Below are 22,223 nucleotides of genomic sequence, written 5' to 3'. Positions count from 1 at the left end.
CCTACTTTTCTCCATTTTATACCTCAATTTCCAACCCATAATAAAATTTTATTTCTATTTGTTATTTTTTCAATCCACTCTATTATGCCGTCCCTCTGCATTTGACATCAAGTTACGACACCGGCAGAGGAAATGCTCAATCGTATCTTCTTCTCCATTACATTCTTGAAAATATGATAATTGGAAAATTAGTTAAAGGGAAATTAGATAGGAACTGATTAGGATGCTTCCAAGGTAAGAAAACTTTTTTTTATCACAAAAATTACATTTTTACCTGACTAATCTGTCATCAATTTTTTGCTCCAGTTATTCAGATTATTTCTTACCACATTGGACATACGATACCCAAAACTATATAATATATTAATATTTGCAACAGTTTGTTGGAAGTGCTACTGAAGGAATAAGCTAAGGGAACTGAACTGAAACTTATTTAATTCTGAAATCTAATGGTCATTGTGTATGTCCAAATTATATCCCCATACATTTTTACAATAAATACAGAAGATGTGTAATAAAGTTATTCTTTATTATATGTAATTGAATACAAATAGAAAACTGAAAGTCTCATTAATAATTATCTTTTTCTCTCCTTTCTCTGTCCCTTCTTTGCCTATCCCAGTTTTGATTATTTCCTCGGTAATTTTGCCTTTCGCCTCGGAAATTGCCCTAAAAAAATATTCTATTATACTAAAAACCGATAATCTCAATCTTTACTCATTAATTTAATATTCTTAGAAACGTAACCGACAGCAGCATTAATATATTATAACACAAAGACATCCAGCGCGATTGTCTGTTTATATTTCAGCAATATATCAAGTCATGCGTACAACTGATCCCCTCTAAACGTACCTTATTACTATCTATGTTATGCTAGCGTGTGTTGATTGAATATTTAGAAATAACAAAAATAATTAAAGATACGTCATTTCCTCCCAGACGAACATTTGTGAGCTGATTGTTAATATACTTCTATGGTAAATAAAAAAATCAGCTAGCAGTAAGTCGAGGGAAAACTAGTCAGCTGATGCTTCTACCTAACTCCTACATAATAACTTTCAAAGTATCAGCTGACGGTTTTTCTACCAAAATACAACCAGCTGACGTATATATTTGTCCATAGTTGCATATCATCAGTTCAATTTTTATGTGAGATGAAATCACTAAAAATTAAAATTTTTTTACATGTTCAAGACACCAGCTGATGTACATTACACTATGTTATAGCTAACTGATTTTTTTTCCTTGAGATATTAGACTAACTACAATTTGACAAATTTTTAGCTGAGAAGAAAGAATGAATGTATTTTTTTCTTCATGGGTGGGAGGCTACATCAGCTTATATCCCCCATCGAGCCACAGCTGACGGTCACGAGGCTTTATGATACTATTTTCTAATGCATTTTACTGATTACCACTTTAGAGGAACTTGCTCATGTATATCCGTTACTGGCTCCTGGACTATTACTTTGTCAATAATTTCTGAAATCCATTAGAACGCGTTTATGTTTATTTAATAATAATAATAATAATAAAATCTTGCTCATGACTATAGGGATGGTCCGCAAGCACAGAACATTCGTCTAGATCTATTAAAATGAGGCAAAGCATCACTGGCCCGACTATAAAAGGGCGTCGCAAAGAAAAGGTTAACAGATTATATTTAAAAGGTCTACCAAATATAATTCTGAATCTTGAACTTTAACGTTTAAAATGAGCCACTTTAAATCTTTCTAGGTCATGAAGGAACCAAGTAATGACCGATAAAGTGAGAAAAAAGGTCAATTTTTTTCATCATTGTAAGATCATTGTAATATTTCACATCGTATCAATTATCACAAAAAATTAAGGCGAATGTAAAATGAAGATCGTTTCTCTAGTTGATTACGGGATTCAAAGGAAGCGAATATGAAGATTATTTTTACGTTTATAATATGCTCTTAATATTCGTCGAGTATCACCTGAACATTATCAATTTAAATATTTGAAAAGTTTCAAGTAAGAATGTCGAACTTTCGGAGGAATATTTAATATCGATGTAAGAAAGTTTATCAAATAATTTTGAAAACTGGATGATTAACTCACCTGATTTGCGCCACGCAAGAAGAAATTGCCTTGTTTAGTTTCCAATATTCTTTCATTAGAATCAACAAAATTATTCATTTTGTCTGCCAGTTGTAAAGCTAAAGATTGTAAGCGAGATGGTTCACTTCTGTGCATCACAACAGTTTGAGTTGGATCGTCCAATGATGCCTGAAATAGTAGTTATATCTTAACTTTATCAAAAAGTATTATAAAATATTAGGCAGAACATAGGCATATGTGAAATTATAAAACCTGGATCCAATTTAAAATTTTAACTGTTTAACTGTTAATAGAATCCCACTTTACTCTTTGAGTGAGATATGCATGTAGTTCTTAAGAATAAATGTTTTTGAAGAATTTCTGGAAATTAGACTTATTTCTCGACAAAATTATTTTCTATAAAATTTCTATTCAGTTCTAGAATAAAGTTGGATTATTAACTGTTTCAATTGTAGGTTCCCACTCTTTGAGTAGCAACTTTTGTGAAATTTTATTAGCATGAAAATTGTTCAGTTTCAGGTAAGTGAGAATTGCATGAAGTACTGAACACACTGTTTTCACCAACACTCACAATTATACTGTATGACGCGCGTCTCGATAAACAAGAAGTGAGTGTTTAGAGACCGAAGATTAACTAACTTTTGAATAAAAGTTTTTCCACTTGTGGTGGACTAGATTTTATGATAAGCAAATTGGTTTAAAGTAGCTTTCTTAGGAGAGCCGTACTTTTGAGTATTGTTCAAAGTCTATCTCCATAGTTTTTAAGAAAAAGGAAGTAAAGCTAATCGGTTCATAACACTTTGGTTGATTTTCTTGTCTTTGTCCGTTTTTGGCATGAACAAAACTATACATACTTGACCAATACTATAAGGCTAAATTTAATGTCTGGTTAAACTAACATGGTATCATATGCTGGATATCGAATGTACCATGGAGGAACATACAAGTGAAAATATAATAGATTGGCAGTTATTTCAGTTACAGCAGAATTAATGTAAACACATTAATTTTAAACGAAAGCAAATTTGTAATATTTGTAGAAATCTAACTGACACAATGAAACAGTTATAAATAATTGTGGTCTCTTTACTAAATGATTTGAGCAAACAAAAATTCTTACCATAAGTTCTTCATTTATTATCATTTTAGATATAATAGAATGTACAACAGGTTTTCCCAATTGGAACATCTCCGATAACGTCGCCATGGATATAGAATCGTACACGTGAGAATAAGTAAACAAATAAGTTCTCAAAGATTCTTCTTTTATTAATTTAGTTAGCATGGATCTAACTTGGTCTGCTTGATAAAATAAATCCCAAACTTTAGCGTTCATTTTATCGTTGATGATAAAATTATTACAAGCTAGCCAATTTCCATTTCTCATAGCTTTAGCGGCTGCTACTACATGCTCTCTCATGCTTTCTGGTGGCCCTACCAAACTTTGACGTTCTGATGAACGCAATTGTTGATAAAACGTTTTAGAAATCATTCTACGTCTAGCGTCGAATTCATGAGCGGCCATGTAGGGTATTTCAATCAGCATGGCGGATACTAGGTAAACGCATTCTAAAAGTTCCAAATTTATATGCATGTGGAACGGCATTTGACGTTGCTTTTCTATTTTCTCTTGTTCTTTACTACGTTCATGTTGTCTCTGAGGAAGTAAACCTAAAATATAATATTGATACTATTAACTACCTCATTACAAAAATGTTCTGACATAATAATTTCCTTTTAGAATTTGGCAACATTGCACGAATGTAACCCAGACAGAGATACAACTTCTTGTGTTGGAAACCATTAGGATCTGTTAATCATCTAGTTAAGTGATACATAGTGTCTCTTATTTTACCCTCCATTAACGTATCGTCACGCATTACCTAATTTTTGTCTTATGTGATTGTGAAGAATTATAAATCTACATACCTAAGTTCACGTTATTATTGTATTCATTAAAATTTTTTGTAAAATGACCGCTTTTAATGGGAATTAACGTCATAGTTAAGTAATTCCTAGTGTCCCTTAGATACTTTAAGTTCCATTAACGTATCAAATTACTCACTTTTCTTTTTCTTGTATAATAAATAGTTTTTTACAAAATAGTTTTATCGTTTTAATACAAAGAATATGGTTAACCATTATTGGTTAGCCCGAAGATGCCTTACAGTAAAAATAAAATATTTACAAACTCACAAACTACCAGTATAAATTTCATTTGCTTTTAACGTTGGTATATTTGTATTTGTCCCACAATCCAATATATTTTCATTGGTAACTTAAGGGTGATTCAATTCAACAAATAATTTATTTGAGCTCATGCATACAAGACGAATCTGACATCACCCAGTAAAAGTCATATTATTGAAAGATTTGGAAAATGTGATTTTTTACGAAATTGTTGGAAATGGAAAATCTACCACTTCAGAAAGCAATCAATGAAATTAGGCCAAATCGAAAGGCAATTATTTGTGCTGAAGCTAATAGCAATTATCCTTACTTAAGCAAAAAATGCTGCTAAATGAATTAACATACATTATTGAACTACTTACAATGTGTTAAAAGGGTTAACTTTGCTTTAAAGTACAAACAACGTAAGAAATATTTACTAACAATATCTATTGATGAAATTGTATAAAATTATGATAGAAAATATCACAAAATATTAATTACAAATGAATCCACATTTTCAGAAAATTCTTAACATAATCTATCCACCATAATATATTGGTCTTGGGGAGATATACACATGAGCATTAACATTAACATTTGCAAATGCAAATAAAATTACAGAAAAGTATTGTACTTATAAAATGAAGTGGGAATCCAGTGGAACAGTTCATTTTAATATAATGTATCGGGACGTTATATTGATACACTAGTAGAGCCATCTTCAAAGTGCTCCGCGGAGCACCAGGGTTCCGCGAGAAAATTAAAACACCTGATTATCAACAATCGATATTTTTCTTCGATTGTTGCAATTTAGTCGAGTAAATTAGTAAATCATTTATGGTAAGATGGTGAATATAATTTAAAAAATACTAACCTTGAGCTAATAACTCCTTTGGTTTTCCTGTCATCATCAAGTCCACTAAACAATTATGAGCATCTTTAATATTTGCATGCCTAAATGCACACAAACCCAAATGTGCCATCATCCTATTATATAAAATCTGTGTGCTGGGATCTGAATGTTGAATAGTTTCCTGCAAATGAGACATCAACACCAAATCTCTAGCTTGGAACCAATTGTCGTGTAAAGCATGGTGATAAATGTGTGACAAAATAGCTCTAGTTCTGAGACGATCTGTACTATCCTTAGCATAGATGAATTTGCAGAGCTTTTCCATTTCTTGTACTGATGTTACTTCATCTTTAGATATACTGTTATCACCAGATTTTTGTTGCAAAACTCGAGGGTCAAACTTGTAGTACAAATGTTCTATTTTACGTAAATATATTCTACATAACTCAGATGCTATGTTAGTTCTTTCTAAATACTTCATAGTTTTATCAATTATGTTAGAAACTTTGCATTCATCTTTCAATCTCTCAACATATTCGTTACTATGGGGGTCGCATTCTTTTAAAAGTTTAGTGAACTCGTCATCCAATCTTTCTACTGAAGTTAGTATACAACCTCTTATACGATATGGTGGTTCTTCTAAGTTTTCATTCTCTTCAGTGATAGTTTCCGATACTATTAAATTATTTGTATTCAACAGCATTCCCAACATTTCAGCCATTCTTTCAATTAGTTTCAACCAATACTCTGGTTTCATAGCATCTGAAACTTTTGGGTTGTAGTCAAAAATTGCGGATATGATAGCCAATTTGATTTTGATGAACATTGCAGCTCCAAGCTGATGTTGTTCGGAAACATTTTGCAATTCGTGTAAAAGCTCTATTTGTTCACGACGATCCGTACGCTTTTTACCTCTAGCAGCCATTATTTCACTCAATTTCTTAATTACAAGGTTTAAATCGATTTCAGCATCCTTTGCAAACATTTTTGGTTTCTCCTGTGAAATGATGTAAAATTATAACAAGGTTAAATTAAAATTTATTCAAAAGACAATACTTACACTCGGAATTGCAAAACCTCGATTAACAGTCTCCCATTTTCCTTCTCCATCCTCCTCTTCTTCTTTTTTCAACTTTCTTCCTTTTTCTTTCCTCTCTTTTCTTTTTTCTTCCTTTCTTCTTTCCCTCTCTTCATCTTCTTCATGGGCAGGACCAGTTCTCTTCAAGAATCGTTCACGCATGCTAGTGTATTTACCTTCATCATCATCTGATGATTCAGAGCTAGATTCAGAATCTGATGGCCAATCATCCGAATCTGATGATTCATCTTTATCATCAACAACAGTTTGTTTAGGTGGAGCTTTGAGAAACGCATTTTTGGGAGGTGCTTCATTTTCAGAATCTTCTGCTGCTTCAGCTGAAAATAAATGTATTATCCAATTTTAATTAAAATAAAACCTATTTAGATTCAGAGTAATTTATGCCTCATCACATACACTATATTCAGAACTTACGCTTTTCTTCTTCCTCTTCATCGTCAGGCTGTTCTGGATTTTCTCTGAATTTGGCCAAATCATCTTCAAAGTCTTTCAAGTACTTTCTTAACTTCTGCCTCATGGATGTGAGAGATTTACTAAAGTTGTAAAATGTGAGTAAATATTATAATTCAATATTTTCACCTCACCTGTTGTTTTTACTCATATTTTTTCTTCCCTCTCTATCTTCCCACATTTCATTGATAAAATCCTCCATTTCAGCCAAGCACCTAATAAAAAATCGTGGAGTTTGGCCATTTTCTTCTTTTATTATTACTGGTACTGCTTTTTGATAAGCCTTTTGCAATTCTTCAAAACCTAATCAAACAAAAATATTTCAAAATCATTCTCATTTGGTACAATGCTTCCAGAAAACATATACTATTTGGAAAGCAATACTTATTATCACTATTTTAAAATTATTGATTGATATTAATCTTAATATATAAATATTCAGTATCCGTGTGTAATGAACTCAAAAACGAGTCAACTGATATTCATGAAAGTTGGCATATATATGTAATTTGGTCCAACTTAAATTATAGGATAGTTATTATTCAAGTTAATGTTCTCAATAATTAATAATAAAATGATCATCAACGTTGATTGGTGTTATTAATCGTAGTTTCCATAAGTCTGGAAAAGATGGTGTCTTAAGCGAATTTCTTTACAAAGAACTATAAAATTTTATTCTTTATCTTTATATCTTATAGATGGCGCCACACTTTAATGTGATAAATTTTCTTAGACTACACACTATACATGTCTTATTTTGCCTATATAACGTCTCTTCTTTCAAATCATTCTTCATTTTGTCTTCGTTGCGTACATTACTCCGAATATTTTTTTTACTTCTAACTTACAGTTATTCAGAGAACAGCAAAATTAACGTCTAAATGACGTCGTTTGGAGCATCCAAAGTTTGTGATTTGTCATCTGATGGTCGTAATTTTGAGACAACATTCAAAATTCAAGGCCAGGTATATCATAAAATTGATGCCAATGCAAAATGAAGATCCAAAATTTCTTCAGATCTATTTTATGGGCAATTGTAAAGAATGTGTAACAACTCAATGCCAGTATAATTTCATTGAACAAACAGAAGAGAGAGCAATTGTATTGTTATTAGAATTATTTCAAATCAAATCACTCAGTCACAGCAACGCGAGGACGGGTCTGCTAGATTAACTATATTATCTCTTTAAAATAAATTTCAACTATTTCGTCTTTATCTAAATATTAACATAATGAAATGTTCCAGATTTCAGAGACTATATAATTTGTATATAAACAAATATAATAAGCAATTTTGATAAAGACGTTTTGGTGAATATGGTCAAGAATCAAATGGAAGAATTTTATCAAAAAAATAATGAATCTTTTTGTCCTGCCACCTCTAAAATGGTTGAGATAACGTTCATGAACTGCAAGATGTGATAAAAAATGCGATTCAATATAAGCGGAACTTCTTATTCAACTGCCTTAAAAAAATTTAGTTCAATTTTTATTATCAAACTCAAAGATTCAGCTCAGACCAACTCTAAAACTCGATCGGATATGCTGCAACAAATGATCCTCTTGATTAATGTCTAAAGAGCAAAAATAAAGAATTTACGAGATGGTGACGTGGTTGTTGGGTGGGTAATAAAATATTTCAAGCAAAGTTATCTCTGGATATTAATTCCTACAAGAAGGCTATGCAAGAAGGTAGTTTAGTGGTCGAGTACGATTGCTGCCCAGTTTATGATGCTATTGAGTTAAAGTTAAATGTTGCAGTTTTGCACATTTGACTAAAAACTGCTGTAAAACTCAAAAATGTCATAGATGTGCTGGCGATCATAAAATTAGTAACTAATGTATCAGACTCAACTTCATTTAATTGTTTTAATTGTATTTCGAAGGGTCTGCCAAATCCGAATCATGTAGTATGGGATTCACAATGCCCATGTTTCACTTATAAACTCGAAAAATTTGAATCCAATGTTTGGCATCAAGTTCCAATTATAACCAGATTTAAATGATGTAGACTCCAGCGGAGGTTCTGCTTTATGACCAGAGCAAACTCTACAGCTTTTCGGCCAAAACAAAACAGTTCATCACCTATTATCAAAATGTTCCAAAGCATGAATACTAGATTTTTTGATATTTGAAATGCTTCTATTAACTGTTTCTTTGATTTGATCACTATTACTGAAACATGATTGAATCCTTTTGTGCTCGAAACTAAACTGTTTCCGACGATTTCGTAATTTTCAGGACAAATCGAAAATTTTAATCAACCAATACCAAAAGGGCGGAGTTTTGTTTGCATTATAGTAACAACTCTTTCGACTTATCAGATATAACTAGTGTGCTTCCTATGCTTAATGTTATTGGAATCAAGACTGTTGTTTTGTCAGGAAAGGTTTAGAATCTTGTTTCAATTCATTTTCCCCCAAATTTACATTCTATATATTCTCACAAACTATGTCCACTTGCTGAATGATGACTGTTGTGTTGTTATTGGCAATTTTAATATTTCTCAATACTGTAATATACATGCTGGCTCAACAAATGATAGGTTTATGACATCCTTGGCTGCATTTCTAAATGTCGCACACCAATAATAATGATAACTACATTGAATTTATTGATACACAAGCCCAAATTAAAAGAGATATATGTCGAAGTCATTATAACTACATGAGAAATGTAAAACAATAGCTAAAAAGTGATCCTAAGAAGTTTTGGACCTATCCAAGTACCAACCTACTAACATACCTAATAGACATAAATATTATGTCCTATATGATCGTACCTCTTGACCAACTAGATAACATTGTAAATGCTTTTGCTGATTATTTTCAATCTGGACAAATTACCTTGTCTACTCCTAATTTTGATAATATTCATTCAAATATAAATTGTTTGCCATGAATTACTCGCATTTCTACTGAGTGTGAAGTTTTAACTAGCCTCAAAAAATTAAAACCATACTTTTTATTTGGTCCTGATGGTTTATTAGCCTTTCTACTATGAGGTAATAATCTGTTCTTGCAAACCCATATATGTGTTATATATTTAATCTGTTGTTAAAATCTGAAGTATTTACAGTGATATGGAATACTGGATAAGTTTGTCCCATTTTTAAAAAGGGTTATTAGAAGGATGTCATTGAGAACTATTGCCCCATCACACTTATATCCAACTTTTCTAAGATATTGAAACTCTGCTTTACAAAGTTGTTTTCCACCAAGTGAAACTATCCATATGTAATGAACAGCATGGTTTTTATTCTGGTAGATCTACAGTGGCAAATTCAATGTGCTTAATGCATATATACAGATTTTTTCAAAGCCTTTGATCGCTTGGATCGTGGCATTCTTCTCACTAAGCTATCCAACATTGGTTTAAATAATTCATTCACCAATTTTTCTGTCATACCTCAAGGATAGAAAGCTTACAGTTATTTACTTTGGTTTCAACTCCATAGAAATCAACGCCATTTCTGGAGTGCCTCAAGGCTCAGTTCTTGAGCCATTATTATTTATAACATTTATAAATGATATTGTTTTGGATTTCCATTCCAATGTTCTCCTTTATGCAGATGATATAGAGCTATATCATTTGACATTAAACATTGGTGATTGTCACTTACTTGATGCTGATATAGATACAATTTGACAGTGGTGCCATAAAAATGCACTTTCTCTCAACATTTTAAATATGATACATTATCTTTCACTACGAAACTAAGTTCTGTAGTATTCAAAGATCTTTGTGTTATATTTGATAGTAAATGTATGTTGTTTGTTGAGCACATTAATATTATCCTGTATTTTTACTTTTTAATGCATTTGTTCTTCTAAGACTAGAATATGCCTCTCTTATATGGGTCCCAAGCTACTAAATTCATATAAACAAAATAAATAATATTCACAGAAAATATGTTAAATATATGTGGTTCAAGTTCTTTCAATATTTATCCATCACAAGGAACACCTCAAAGCACACTGTTAAAACATTTCAACCTAAACGATCTAGCAACTAGACGCATGTGTTCCTTCCTTAATAATCCTCTACAAAATTATAACGAATAAAACTGACTGTCCACTTGGTCCAACTCTTAATTCTACTTTCCAGTCGCTAGAACTAATGTTTTCAAGTTTTTACCTTTATATAGAATGAATCAATATCATTACCATATGCAGAACTGTTTGGATATTTTTAGCAGCAATATCTCTAACATGAAAAACTAAATTTCTACTGTTTTATAGCTTTCTCATTATCCATATTTGTCAGGGTTACCATAGAACTTTTTAGAATTGTTATGTTTACTTTTCCATATCTTTCTGTATACATTATTTACACTTCATCTAAATATACATTTGTACATTTCAAACATAATTGTTCAATTGTTAACTTTTATGCATGTTTTTCCCACTTTGCCTTTGGATTGTGGGGTGGTGTAAACAAATAAATGAATAGATAAATAAACAATTTTTGTACATTAAACAAGTTATTATGACATAAAATTATTGTGTATAAACGACATGTTTGAAGACTTTGATTCTTATATCATAAATTAATTAAACTACAAGCTATTGTCAATATTCTATTTATACTTACTGTTAAGCATGCTAGACATATCCTTAATTTTTTTATAATTACGAATTTGTTTAATGATATTGGTAAGTTCTTCATATCGTTTTTCCTTTGCAGATCTAACTACTCGTTTCACTTCTTCTTCATCGTCACTGAACTAAACATAAACATTAATAAATCTACAAGGATTTCAATAAAGGTACTTACAGTATAAGCGGGAACTTGGGGACGTTGAATAATCTCTTCCTCAGATGAACTATCCGAGTCTGAATCGGATCCGGCGAAAAATCTACTCATGGTTTACAAGGTATCAACTTGTAACAGCAACCTAAAAGTAAAAACATGCGATTTGAATAATTCATTTTGCTAAAGGATAATTAATGTATGTGAAGAGCATTCGTAAAATTCTGCACATTACATAATGTTTAGCTATAAAATTTTCAGTCCTCTGTACTTACAAAAAATATTTTAAGATACAGTTCAACACTTATGTTAGAACGTGGGTTGAAAGGGTATTGTCAAAAACTGACATCATTAGCGTTGCCAACTGGTGTCATAAATATTGGTAACCTGTTTGTTTTATAAATCGTTTGATTCTCTAGCACGAACCACAGAACTTACAGTTGACGTGTTCTGTGGCGCGATTACTACAATATCAAAGTGTAGGCCAAAAACTAGTGAGAAAGAAGTAGCGTGGAATATTATGGAACTAACTTGTTGATTGATAGTTACCAAAGATTATATACGCGGATAGTTACTAAACTACACGTAGGGCGAATGTTATATTACTAATTAAATAATAAATTTGTTTTAACTTTACAGTGCAGGTGTTTCTTTCCAAAGTCTATTTATTATTACTTTCATGTTCTGTTAAATATCAGGAATATTTATTGCTAATGATTATATATTTAGGTATTCAGGGTGAAATCTCGGTAACTCCTTATTTTCAGTATGTTATGAAGAAGATATGAATTTCAATTCATATCTTCACAAGAGCGGAGGTTTGGTAATTAGAAATAGAATATAATAACTTATTTATCAGTCGATTTCTCTTTAAGAGTGACCATACAACTGCATTTTACTCTATTAGTTTGACTCAATAATTCAATTATTTCATGTTTCAACAACAAAACTTGTAAAATACATTCTGCATTCTGTTACCTCTCTGAAAGTATAATTCAGTTTCAGTGCTCTATATCCGTAAATTCACAACAATTTATGGATCAATGTTAGTTTGATAATTTCCTTGATGTGTAAGTGAAAACAAAGGATACATTTCTTCATAAATAACAAGTTCTTGGACTTTTTTTTTGTTTAGATTAGACCATTACAATAATACAAGCTAATTTGGTTAGGTTAGAACTATAATAAAGACATACAGGATTTTAAATGAGATCAATCTTTTAATTTCATTTTTCTTATATCTGGTTAAAGTATAAGCAGACGTAAGAGAATTTTTCTAATATTTGGTAGCACTTCCCTCTTGGATAATTTATTCGTGAATTGTCATTCAACACATACTTTCTTGTACCTTTGTCTCGCATTATCTTAAATTGTGCTTATTGAATAAATGCTTCGACTTGGCAGCATAACGTATGCTGAATGTCCATATTAGTTTTTATAAAAAAACTATTGAGAATATTCCAACTTTGGTACCGGTAGAATTATTCAAATAACGTGGTAAATAAACACTGAAATAAAAACACATTTGACACTAATAGTAGTTTGGTGAAGTCACAAATAATTGTTTTTTTTATCTCTGTACAACTATATTCTCCTCCTTAATTTTAGGTGAAAATAAAATTGTTAGAACCATAGGTAAATTAATTAGGGTCATGACAACCAAATGCAGAAGTTTTTTACAGCAGAAACAGCTTTGGATCACATATTATCTAACATTGCCATAATTTGTTCACAAAAATACGTTCTCCTAGCGAAATCGTCTTCTATAAGGTCCTGAGACCTATAATATTCGAAAAATTTCTGTATGGCTAAGGTTGAACAGTGCTGCTTTTCGACCACAATTATTTCTGTTTTCTTTAAACTCAAGTATCATATGCAATTTCATATCATCGCTTACTGCATTAGCTGCAACTTTTTTTTATCTGTCGTACATTACCAAGCTCGCGATATTGGTTATCGCTTCTTGCGATATAGGTGGCAAATTTGGAAATTTCTGGTGAAATAAGCGAGGAACTTCCATTTGACAACATTTTTTGATATTACGTACAGCTAAAGAAATTCAAGCGCTAATATCACTGACACTGACCACTACTGTCATGCATGTAGACAAGTTTCTAAAGGCCGCTTGACATAATGCAATATAACGTGCAAGAAACTGCATGAAAGTGTGTAAAAAGTAAAAATAAACAAATTTCTAACCTCAAATTTTTACTTATATTTTGTGCATAGTATAAAAATGAAAATACCGTTTTACGAAAGTCAGCTGATCAAGAAATATTGCGTCTTGCCTTACATTACAAGTTGTATTCCATCATGTCAAGCGGCCTTAAGACTAGTTTTGAACGAAAATAAACAAAACTGTTTATAGTATTTTTTTCTGCGAGGCAAAAAAGTTTGACTTTTATCTCTGTTGACAGGTAACAAAATGTCACTGTTTCTGAAATTACTCTTTTCCCGGATGTTGTATAAATATATAAGCAAGGGTTGATATTTAATTTTAGAATATTTTATTAAACAATAAAGTAACATTTACTTTATATCAAAAGTACAATTATTAAATGTGCATTGCATGAATGAAACGTTCCTAACTATTCGGTACAACAGTCGAATTTTCTTGTGTTGAAATCCGATGTTATTTCAGCACTACCCCACGTTCTACCCTTCGGCGACTGTTGATGACTTCCAACCTCCATGTATCTTTATTGTCATAAAGTCCCTCCGAAATTCAACTAAAAGTGTAGCAGACGATCTTCGAAATGAATGACCTGTATATGAGTTGAAGTTACAGGTTGAAAAAACTTAGCTACTGTTTCGGGAACCTAATGAAATTGGTTTGGAGGTGCTCGTAGAATTTAACATATTTTTTAGTAACTACAAATCTCTCGTTTACATCATTCTTTGTTTCGTGAAGTTTCACAATTAATAACGTTCCCGAATCTTCCCTATCATCTTATGTTACCTGGCTGATTTCACAGATTCGACAAACTCTTGCAATCCCAAATACAACAATAACCTTGACCATTAAATAAACTTAATCATGAACATTATTTAGAAAATCACTAATTTGTGTACTCTTAAAAATTACGTCTCTCCCATTTTGCTTCAGAAATATCATTAGTTTGAAATATTATTCGATCGTAATCTACTTTTATTCATTGAATAATTCTACCACACTGTTGATTTTGTGTCAATTTCAACAAATAAGCCAATAACACCGTCAACAAGAAAGAACCGCATGTTTTTTTCATCTTTCATTCCCTGAATCTTGAACACGAAGTTTCGTAAAATTTTTCGCGATTTAGCTGGCAATAATTTTTGGGACGCTACTTCTACTAATTCTTGTCGAGTTTTATAGAATTGAAAATAACCACTAAATTCTCAATTTTCAAATCAAATCATAAAATTGAAATGTTAGCTATTTAAAAGTTTCCTTAAACAACGTAGGTCTAATTGTCGCTATAAGTACAACATAGTCTACTATTTTCAAATTCCACATCGATAATTTTCTGACTTTAATATTGTAATAAAATAATTTTTCTAAATTAATTCATCGTTTTTCTCGTCACAAAAAAATATTAAGATTTTTGGTTCCCTCCGCTGCGTTTCGGGAGAACATACAATTTCAACCTGAAATCTAGTACTTTTTTCTTTTGTATAATAACTATTATTTAATTCATCAGTAAAAAGGAACGCTGGAATAGTTTTTGCTTACTTCCTCAATATCAAGAGATAATACGAAATACGTATTGAGTGTAATATTAGGTACATTCTGCATTTCTGAAAAAATCTAAAAAATAAAGAGGAAGTTGCATTTAAAGTAAGAAAGTTGGAATCAGCCATGTCACATCACTATGTATAAATTCTTTTGAAAAAAAAAATGAAAATCGTCGTGTCCAAGCGGATTTCCCATCTATTTATTAACGGATTTATTCCATTCAGCTGTTCCACACCATTTGTTTGGTTTATGAATTTTTTAAATTGTATATATGATACACAACGCGTGGTGGCTGTTCTGATATAGCCAGAACCCGAATTAAATTATTTAGAAGACGTCAGCTCACGTAATAATATAATGCTGATTATTAATAATCATTTGGTAACAAAGTAGTACAACACTCATTATTTGATAAATGTTTAACAACAACGTTTTTATATGTTCTATCTCCATATAGTCAATAGTTAATATAACTAACCTAACCTAATAACTGCGATAAACATAAAGTTCAATGCAATTCAAAATGCCACAATTCCTCATGTAAAACAAATAGGTGGATATGCAGCGAATATTGAGTAAAACAACTGTTAATAATTTATATTAACTATTGATTATATGGATATAAAACATATATAAAAACGTTGTCATTAAATATTTGTTCAAATAATAAGTAGTGTTGTACTATTTTGTTACCAAATGATTATTAATAAGTATCATTATATTACGTGAGCTGACGTCTTCTAAATCTAAAATAATTTAATTCGGGTTCTGACTATATAAGAACAGCCACAACGCGTTCTGGCTATATAAGAACAGCCACATCGGGTTCTGGCAAACGCATGGTGTCTGTTTTAAACGGCCACTGGCCGTTTTCGGTGTAGCCGAAAAAAATTCGATGAGTTTAGGTGAATTTTGCGTATTCGTACTTGACAGTAAACCTTGAACCAATCTTAAGCACATTAATATTTTATAAAGGTAGTTTCCACTCACTTCCATTTTATTACCTAAACAAGTTATGAAAAATCCAAGGTGAATTAGGATTTAGGAAATAATGTCCTTATCCTGTTGGAATTTATATTTGTTCAAATATTTAATATTTGGAATTAAATCGTTTTAGCTACACAACACGCTAGCGAAAACAGCCACCTCAAAAATTTACGAAATTATCCAAATTTCACTGAATTAATAAATAAGCAATTAGTAACAACTAATGATTTCGCAATTATTTGGAGTGGCCCGTTTTCGCAGACGCGCAGTATCTTTAGGAAATTTTATTTATGTTTCAATAAAAAATGAAACAAAATACTGGACATTGGAATGGATGAAACGATTCGTGATGGCATAATTTTTATATGGGATAACTTTTAAATACCCCTATAGGAAATAGTCCAGTACCATCAGATAGAACTATGTCGTCTGATGCAATTTTTGGAAAACATTTTTGCCTCAAATGTAGTTATTGTTATTTTCTTAATTTGACAAAAATATTTACTACATAAAGATCAAAACAAAACCAGTTTTTACTTATATGAAATACATATTCAATTTCAACTTTTAATACACAAATGAAGGAGTAATCCACAATTTATATTAATCATGGTTAGAATTTATGGACATATATTTTACTCACGTTGTGTTTATTATTAATGGTATTTTTTTATATATAAATACCATTCTACAAATTCTTTATATTGTATTTCAACGATTTTTGATAATGCTTTAAGTAAATGTATTTTTATCTTTTTGTCGGCTAATGCTTTTGCATTATTTTTTTTATCACATTAAAGGTTTTTGAACACATTTTGCAACTATTGTGACAATTCATCTATGCATCATGTATTACAACGTATCTTATGGTAACCAAGGTCTGTCACGTTAACGGGAAAATTTATAAAAAATAAATTCTGACAAGCTCAAAAATTGCCGTGAGATACCCCGAATTTACCGTTATAACTAGATTGTTAAGATAGCGGGCCACCCCCTTTAAAATGGCTCTCCTTTTTACAATAACTGAAAGTAATCACATACATAATTGCCGCTTGGTTTGCCGTTCATGAAAATATCATCGCCGACATCGGGGCCCGTCAGATCCGGAGCAAAACGAGAAAAAACTTCATACGTAGAAATGGTTTTTTCCTGTTTTGATCCGGATGTCGACGTGCACCGATGTCGGCGATGATATTTTCTTGAACGGCAATTATCTATGTAGATACTTTTAGTTATTGTAAGTAAAAAGGAGAGCCATTTTCTAAAAGGGGGCCCGAGACCTATATACTCAAGTTAGCAGGCCTCCTCATTATTTTTAAAAATAATTAACGGCAAATTCTGGGAATTTAACGTCATAAAAACGGCAGTTTGTGAACTTGTCAGAAATTATTTTTTTAGTAATAAAATATAGTAAAGAGAGATTTATATTGTTGTCTTGATTATTATATTTTTTGTTATTTGAATATTCCATAAAGTTCTTCAGGATAACTATTTTTTCTTACTGTATTTATGCTTTTTGTAAATACAGGTTCTGGTTACTTCATCTAAATTAACAGTGAATTTTACGAGTAGGTATAACTTGAATTAAAATTACAATATCTGTTTTGTATATCAGTTTTATAAACTTTATGTACTGATAAACGAAATTGATTGTATTATTTTGTAATTTCGATTGTGAAATGATTTTTAGTCTAGCAACTAAATTTCATGTTTCTAAACACTAAACACTTTTAGTCATATTCATAAGTAATACCAATACAGTCTACAAATAATAATTTGTTCAAAACCTTCTACACAACTATATCACTAATTTTTTACAATTCTTCCTGAAATTTGATGAATTTTGAGGTATTAGTTTTAACAGTATCATAAATTGTGATGTGTCTGTGCATTTTTGTACCTAGTTCAAAATGGAATTTTATTTTTATGGAATATGGAAGGATGTGAAGTTACTTCACTACCACATACAGTACTATTGTTGAAAAAATCAATGTACTTGTACAAAAAGAAACCTTTCCGAAGTCCTATTCAGTATCCCAAATTCAATAGTTCAGCAAACAGATAATCTTCAAAATAATATCATTTGAAAACGTCCATAACCAATCATAAATGTAAAATAAATTTATTGCTTAAACTATTCTTCTACTTACGAATTTTTAATTATGGTTCTATGAAGCGTTCTGGAGCACTTGTAAATTTCAAATTACACATATGCATTGCATTACGAAGAAAATCCTCAAAATTCAAATGATCAATGTTTATAAAACAAATTAATGCTGAATTATTGGAATACTTTATTAATTTAGGGAATGGGACCATCCCAAGACATTAAAATGGAAACATCAATAAAATTTCTTGGTATACTATTTGACCACACACAGGAAACAGAAGAATATATTTCAGCGAAACGTATTCACCAAAGTAAAATCCAATCATACCATCTAATCATCCAAAATTGTTTCTCCGAGATATTTCCAAATCTTTTTTCAAATAAACTCAGAATCTCCAAACTTTCCTATGCTAGAATTAGATCTTATCTAAGCGAATTAAATTTCTTCCTTCCCGAATGCCTGCCCATTTAAACTTCTTACCCTCCACCATGAACAATAGAAAGCACCAAATTCATTACCCAGCTCACCTCAATCGACAAACACTACACCAACCATATGCTAATCAAAGGATATTTTAATAACATACTCAATGGGTACTCATTTTACACAGACACATTGAAATCTTAAGCCGATAAGGGTATCGCAATCATTACACCAACCTCCAAATATATGCTAAAAGCTCCTCCAACCCTATCCACTTTCACTGCTGAATTATATGCAATATATCAAGCGACATACATCCCCGCTTCATCAAACGAAACTAAATCACCTAATACTCTCAAATTTCCTTTCCCACCACAAATTCCTTAGCAATCAAAATCAAGGAACAACTGCAATATATACAAGACAACAACAAAGAATACCAGACCTGGCCGCTAAGAAAGTTGTAAATATTGATAGTGCGGAGTGCTCAATGAATGGGAGAACAAATGTTCAACGTCCACGAACTTCGTGAAGGGAAAGAAAGAAAGAAAAATCGCAGAGATCAAGTTCTTCTAACGAGTCTCCATTTAGGCCATACGCGACTGAACCATACTCATGAATAACCAAAATAGAAGGAAGTTATATTATAAAGAAAGTCTACGTTTTAATCTTTATCAAGCTAATTACAGTTATATCACCTAATTATTAATATTACATAAATATATTAGCTGTTCACTTCTTTACAGAAAAGAGAAAAAACTAAACTTCAATAATTTGTATCATTTGATTATAAAACATGCCATACAAACAGGGAAAACATTTTAAACCTCGTTAGAATGATATGATTGTCACCCATGAATGCAGCATTAATTTGAAAAATTCAGTCCCAAAAATTACAAATCTCAAAAAAATTTAACAATTGGGAAAAATCTAAATTAAAATTAAAACCACATTAAATAAAATACCTTATAGATAAATTTTAAGCTTTAAAGATTAATAATTAATTAATAATAATGAAAAAAACATGAAAAATGAAGATGAGATACACGAAGAACTAATAGAAGAGGACAATCCGGCAAAACCAAAAACAAAAATAGTAAAGAGATTAAAACACCAAATAAAACAGGCAATAAAATTGGAGCAGAAAGAAAAATGGAGCTCCAAACCCGCTGCTTGGTTGGACAAATTGCAAAAGAAACAGTAAACCAAAAGTAGGCATTGGCATAGCTCAAATACGCAAACCCTAAGAACAAAACAAAAGCCATTGCCACAGATTACACGATAGATAAAATAATGAAGAATATGAAGACTGTCCCATCAAAACGAGCTTATTTAGAGCGACACAATGCCATTGCAAAACAACTACATTCAAATATAAGTAAAGAATACAACATTGAAGTAGACACCAAGTGGTACCAGCATAACCCGGAACCAATAATAAACACACAAGAAGTTACAATAATACTGGACACTTAAGTACAGACAGACAAAAAGGTACTAGCAAAAAACCAGACCTAATAATAAAGGATAATTAAAGGCGATGCCTATTGATAGATGTAGCAACACCATTGGACTACAATATAATACAAAAAGAAGCAGAGAAATTATTGAAATATAAGGAGCTGCAGATTGAAATACAGAGAATGTGGAATCTTAAAACGAAAGTAATACCTATCATCATAGAAGCAACTAGTATAATATCCAATGGTACTTCCAACATCCAACACCATCAGAGAAGTTCTGGAAAACACAACCTCCTTCAAATGCAGAAAGCAGTGATACTGAATATGGCACACATTGTACGAAAAGAGCTGTGAAAATACAGAATACTCATTGAATCAAATAACACCTCAGGTGCACGTTGTGCATTTAGGTAAGAAAAAAGCAATTAAAAAGCGCTAAGTGGAAAGGAATAATAATAAAAATAATTAATATTGCATTTAACTAACAATGTAAACAGATATCTCTATAACTAACACAGTAAATTTTTACTAATTTTTCTTGATATAATAGTTTTTGATATGAATATTATTGAATAAGGTATGCACATAAGTTACTAATTAAGTTGCTACAATAATGTACCTAGATGATATTTTTTGTCAACATCTAATACACTGATCACAAATTATGTAATAAAACTCCATATTTAGTTTTGTTTATAACTATTTCTACTTCTTAATTATGTTTTTATTGAAAGTAAAAATCACTTGTTCATATTTGAAATAAAATTTATTACTTTACTACTAGGTACATGGTTGTGCATATAATTACTTTTTATGAGGGTTCTGCAAATTAAATTTTATTATGATCAATAAAAAGCTGGAAATAGATATTTAAATTTCATTATAAATATGTAGAATGTACTAATTATATAAACATGATCTCAAAAATAATTTTTTTCACAAAAAATAACACTTTAATCTATATTTTAAGAAAAATATTTTAGACGAACTCCTCTGATTATGTTTTCCAACTCGAATATATGTAAATATGAAAACCTGTCAAATAACTTACCTTTTTCTGTAGTTTTAAATAAACAATGAAATACCAAGATAGGTACAACATATCTCTCGGTGATGAAAACTGAGATTTTCTTGTTATCCATGGAAACCAAACAAAATACTAATATAAACAAATTTTAATTCCTTCATTGTTAGACAAAATGAAATGAACGAGTTTCAAGAATTGCAATCCAGTTTAAGGTACGTTTTTACTTGGTATATTTTAGTTTTATCAAATATAGATAAGATAATTACGATCAATAAGTAGAACGTGTTGTATGAGTCTATAAAAAAATGGGCGTTGTCTGTAATAAAAACTGTAGCAATCTTATTGATAATAGTTGATTCGGTATATTGCTCTAAAAATAATGATTGTATTGTATACCTACAAAACTAGCTGTGTTGTCCCTGAAATATCTCATACTTGCAGGTCAACAAAATGTCGATGACCTCAATTAGACTATTTGTAATAACGATATAATATTGTCATATTTTGTTTTTCTATATTGAAATTACGTTGCACTCATAATGTTTCTAATTCTCACAAACACTATGCATATCCGATTTTTTCTATTTGTTACGTCATCTGCTAAATACTTACTTATTCTTTACTCGACTAACCGTCTAAACGACTTGTCGATACTAAAAGGGAAGAGTATGAAGAGTACTGTATGGGTAAATCGTGAACGAGCATAGCAGAAAATAAAATTGAATCGGTAGAAGTGGGCAAACGTTCGGCATTAACCGCCAAACGTCGGATATGACTTTTTCGTTGCGCACACGGCCGTTGTGTTATAGAATGTGAATGCAAAGATGTCGAAAATGCCAAGTTAGTGTAAAGTTCAATAAAATAATACTGTTAAAAGTGTATAGACCTAATAAAATCATGTTACAGAATTACCTATTAGTGAGCCCTAATTAATGTACAGTGAAATTACAATTTATACAGTGTGATTCTATAAGGTAAGTATATATGGAACTTTCATTAAAAACAGAAGGCGGTTAGACCAATCTGCTATAGTCGTCGACTCCTTGGGTGTGCAGCTCTAGAACATGGCTACCTGTAAACTAT

General features: G+C 31.0%; 2 protein-coding genes and 2 long non-coding RNA genes across 6 annotated transcripts in view; 1 reads left to right on the top strand and 3 right to left on the bottom strand.

Annotated features, from left to right (window-relative positions):
• Positions 1-510: 510 nt before the first annotated feature.
• On the bottom strand, positions 511-11,788 carry LOC130890670 (eukaryotic translation initiation factor 3 subunit C). The gene is made up of 10 exons (XM_057794884.1): positions 11,690-11,788; positions 11,439-11,559; positions 11,256-11,388; positions 6,797-6,965; positions 6,627-6,745; positions 6,174-6,529; positions 5,135-6,110; positions 3,209-3,759; positions 2,089-2,256; positions 511-669 (listed from the first exon to the last, which is right to left on the bottom strand). Exons 2-10 carry the CDS (start codon positions 11,526-11,528, stop codon positions 571-573), a joined length of 2,661 nt encoding a protein of 886 aa, XP_057650867.1. The 5' UTR covers positions 11,529-11,559; positions 11,690-11,788; the 3' UTR covers positions 511-570.
• An 826-nt stretch (positions 11,789-12,614) lies between these two features.
• On the bottom strand, positions 12,615-21,810 carry LOC130890669 (uncharacterized). Its single transcript, XR_009058772.1, has 2 exons — positions 21,753-21,810; positions 12,615-12,922 (listed from the first exon to the last, which is right to left on the bottom strand). It is a non-coding gene; the product is annotated as an uncharacterized LOC130890669 (long non-coding RNA).
• Positions 17,630-21,351, bottom strand: LOC130890668 (uncharacterized). The gene is made up of 2 exons (XR_009058771.1): positions 21,165-21,351; positions 17,630-20,461 (listed from the first exon to the last, which is right to left on the bottom strand). It is a non-coding gene; the product is annotated as an uncharacterized LOC130890668 (long non-coding RNA).
• The window catches only part of LOC130890666 (uncharacterized), a 40,674-nt gene continuing 39,561 nt past the window's right edge, over positions 21,111-22,223 (top strand). For 2 of the 3 annotated variants that reach the window (XM_057794879.1, XM_057794882.1), the window contains exon 1: positions 21,546-22,114. The gene's annotated coding sequence lies outside the window, so the exon portion shown is untranslated. Of the gene's footprint in view, positions 21,353-21,545; positions 22,115-22,223 lie in introns of those variants that run through there. The other variant, XM_057794880.1, reaches the window with a different exon arrangement.

The sequence above is a fragment of the Diorhabda carinulata genome, chromosome 2 (assembly GCF_026250575.1).
Source record: "Diorhabda carinulata isolate Delta chromosome 2, icDioCari1.1, whole genome shotgun sequence".
Lineage (NCBI taxonomy): Eukaryota > Metazoa > Arthropoda > Insecta > Coleoptera > Chrysomelidae > Diorhabda > Diorhabda carinulata.
Note: the sequence above shows the minus strand (reverse complement) of the source record. Positions and strands in the feature narration are given on the sequence as shown.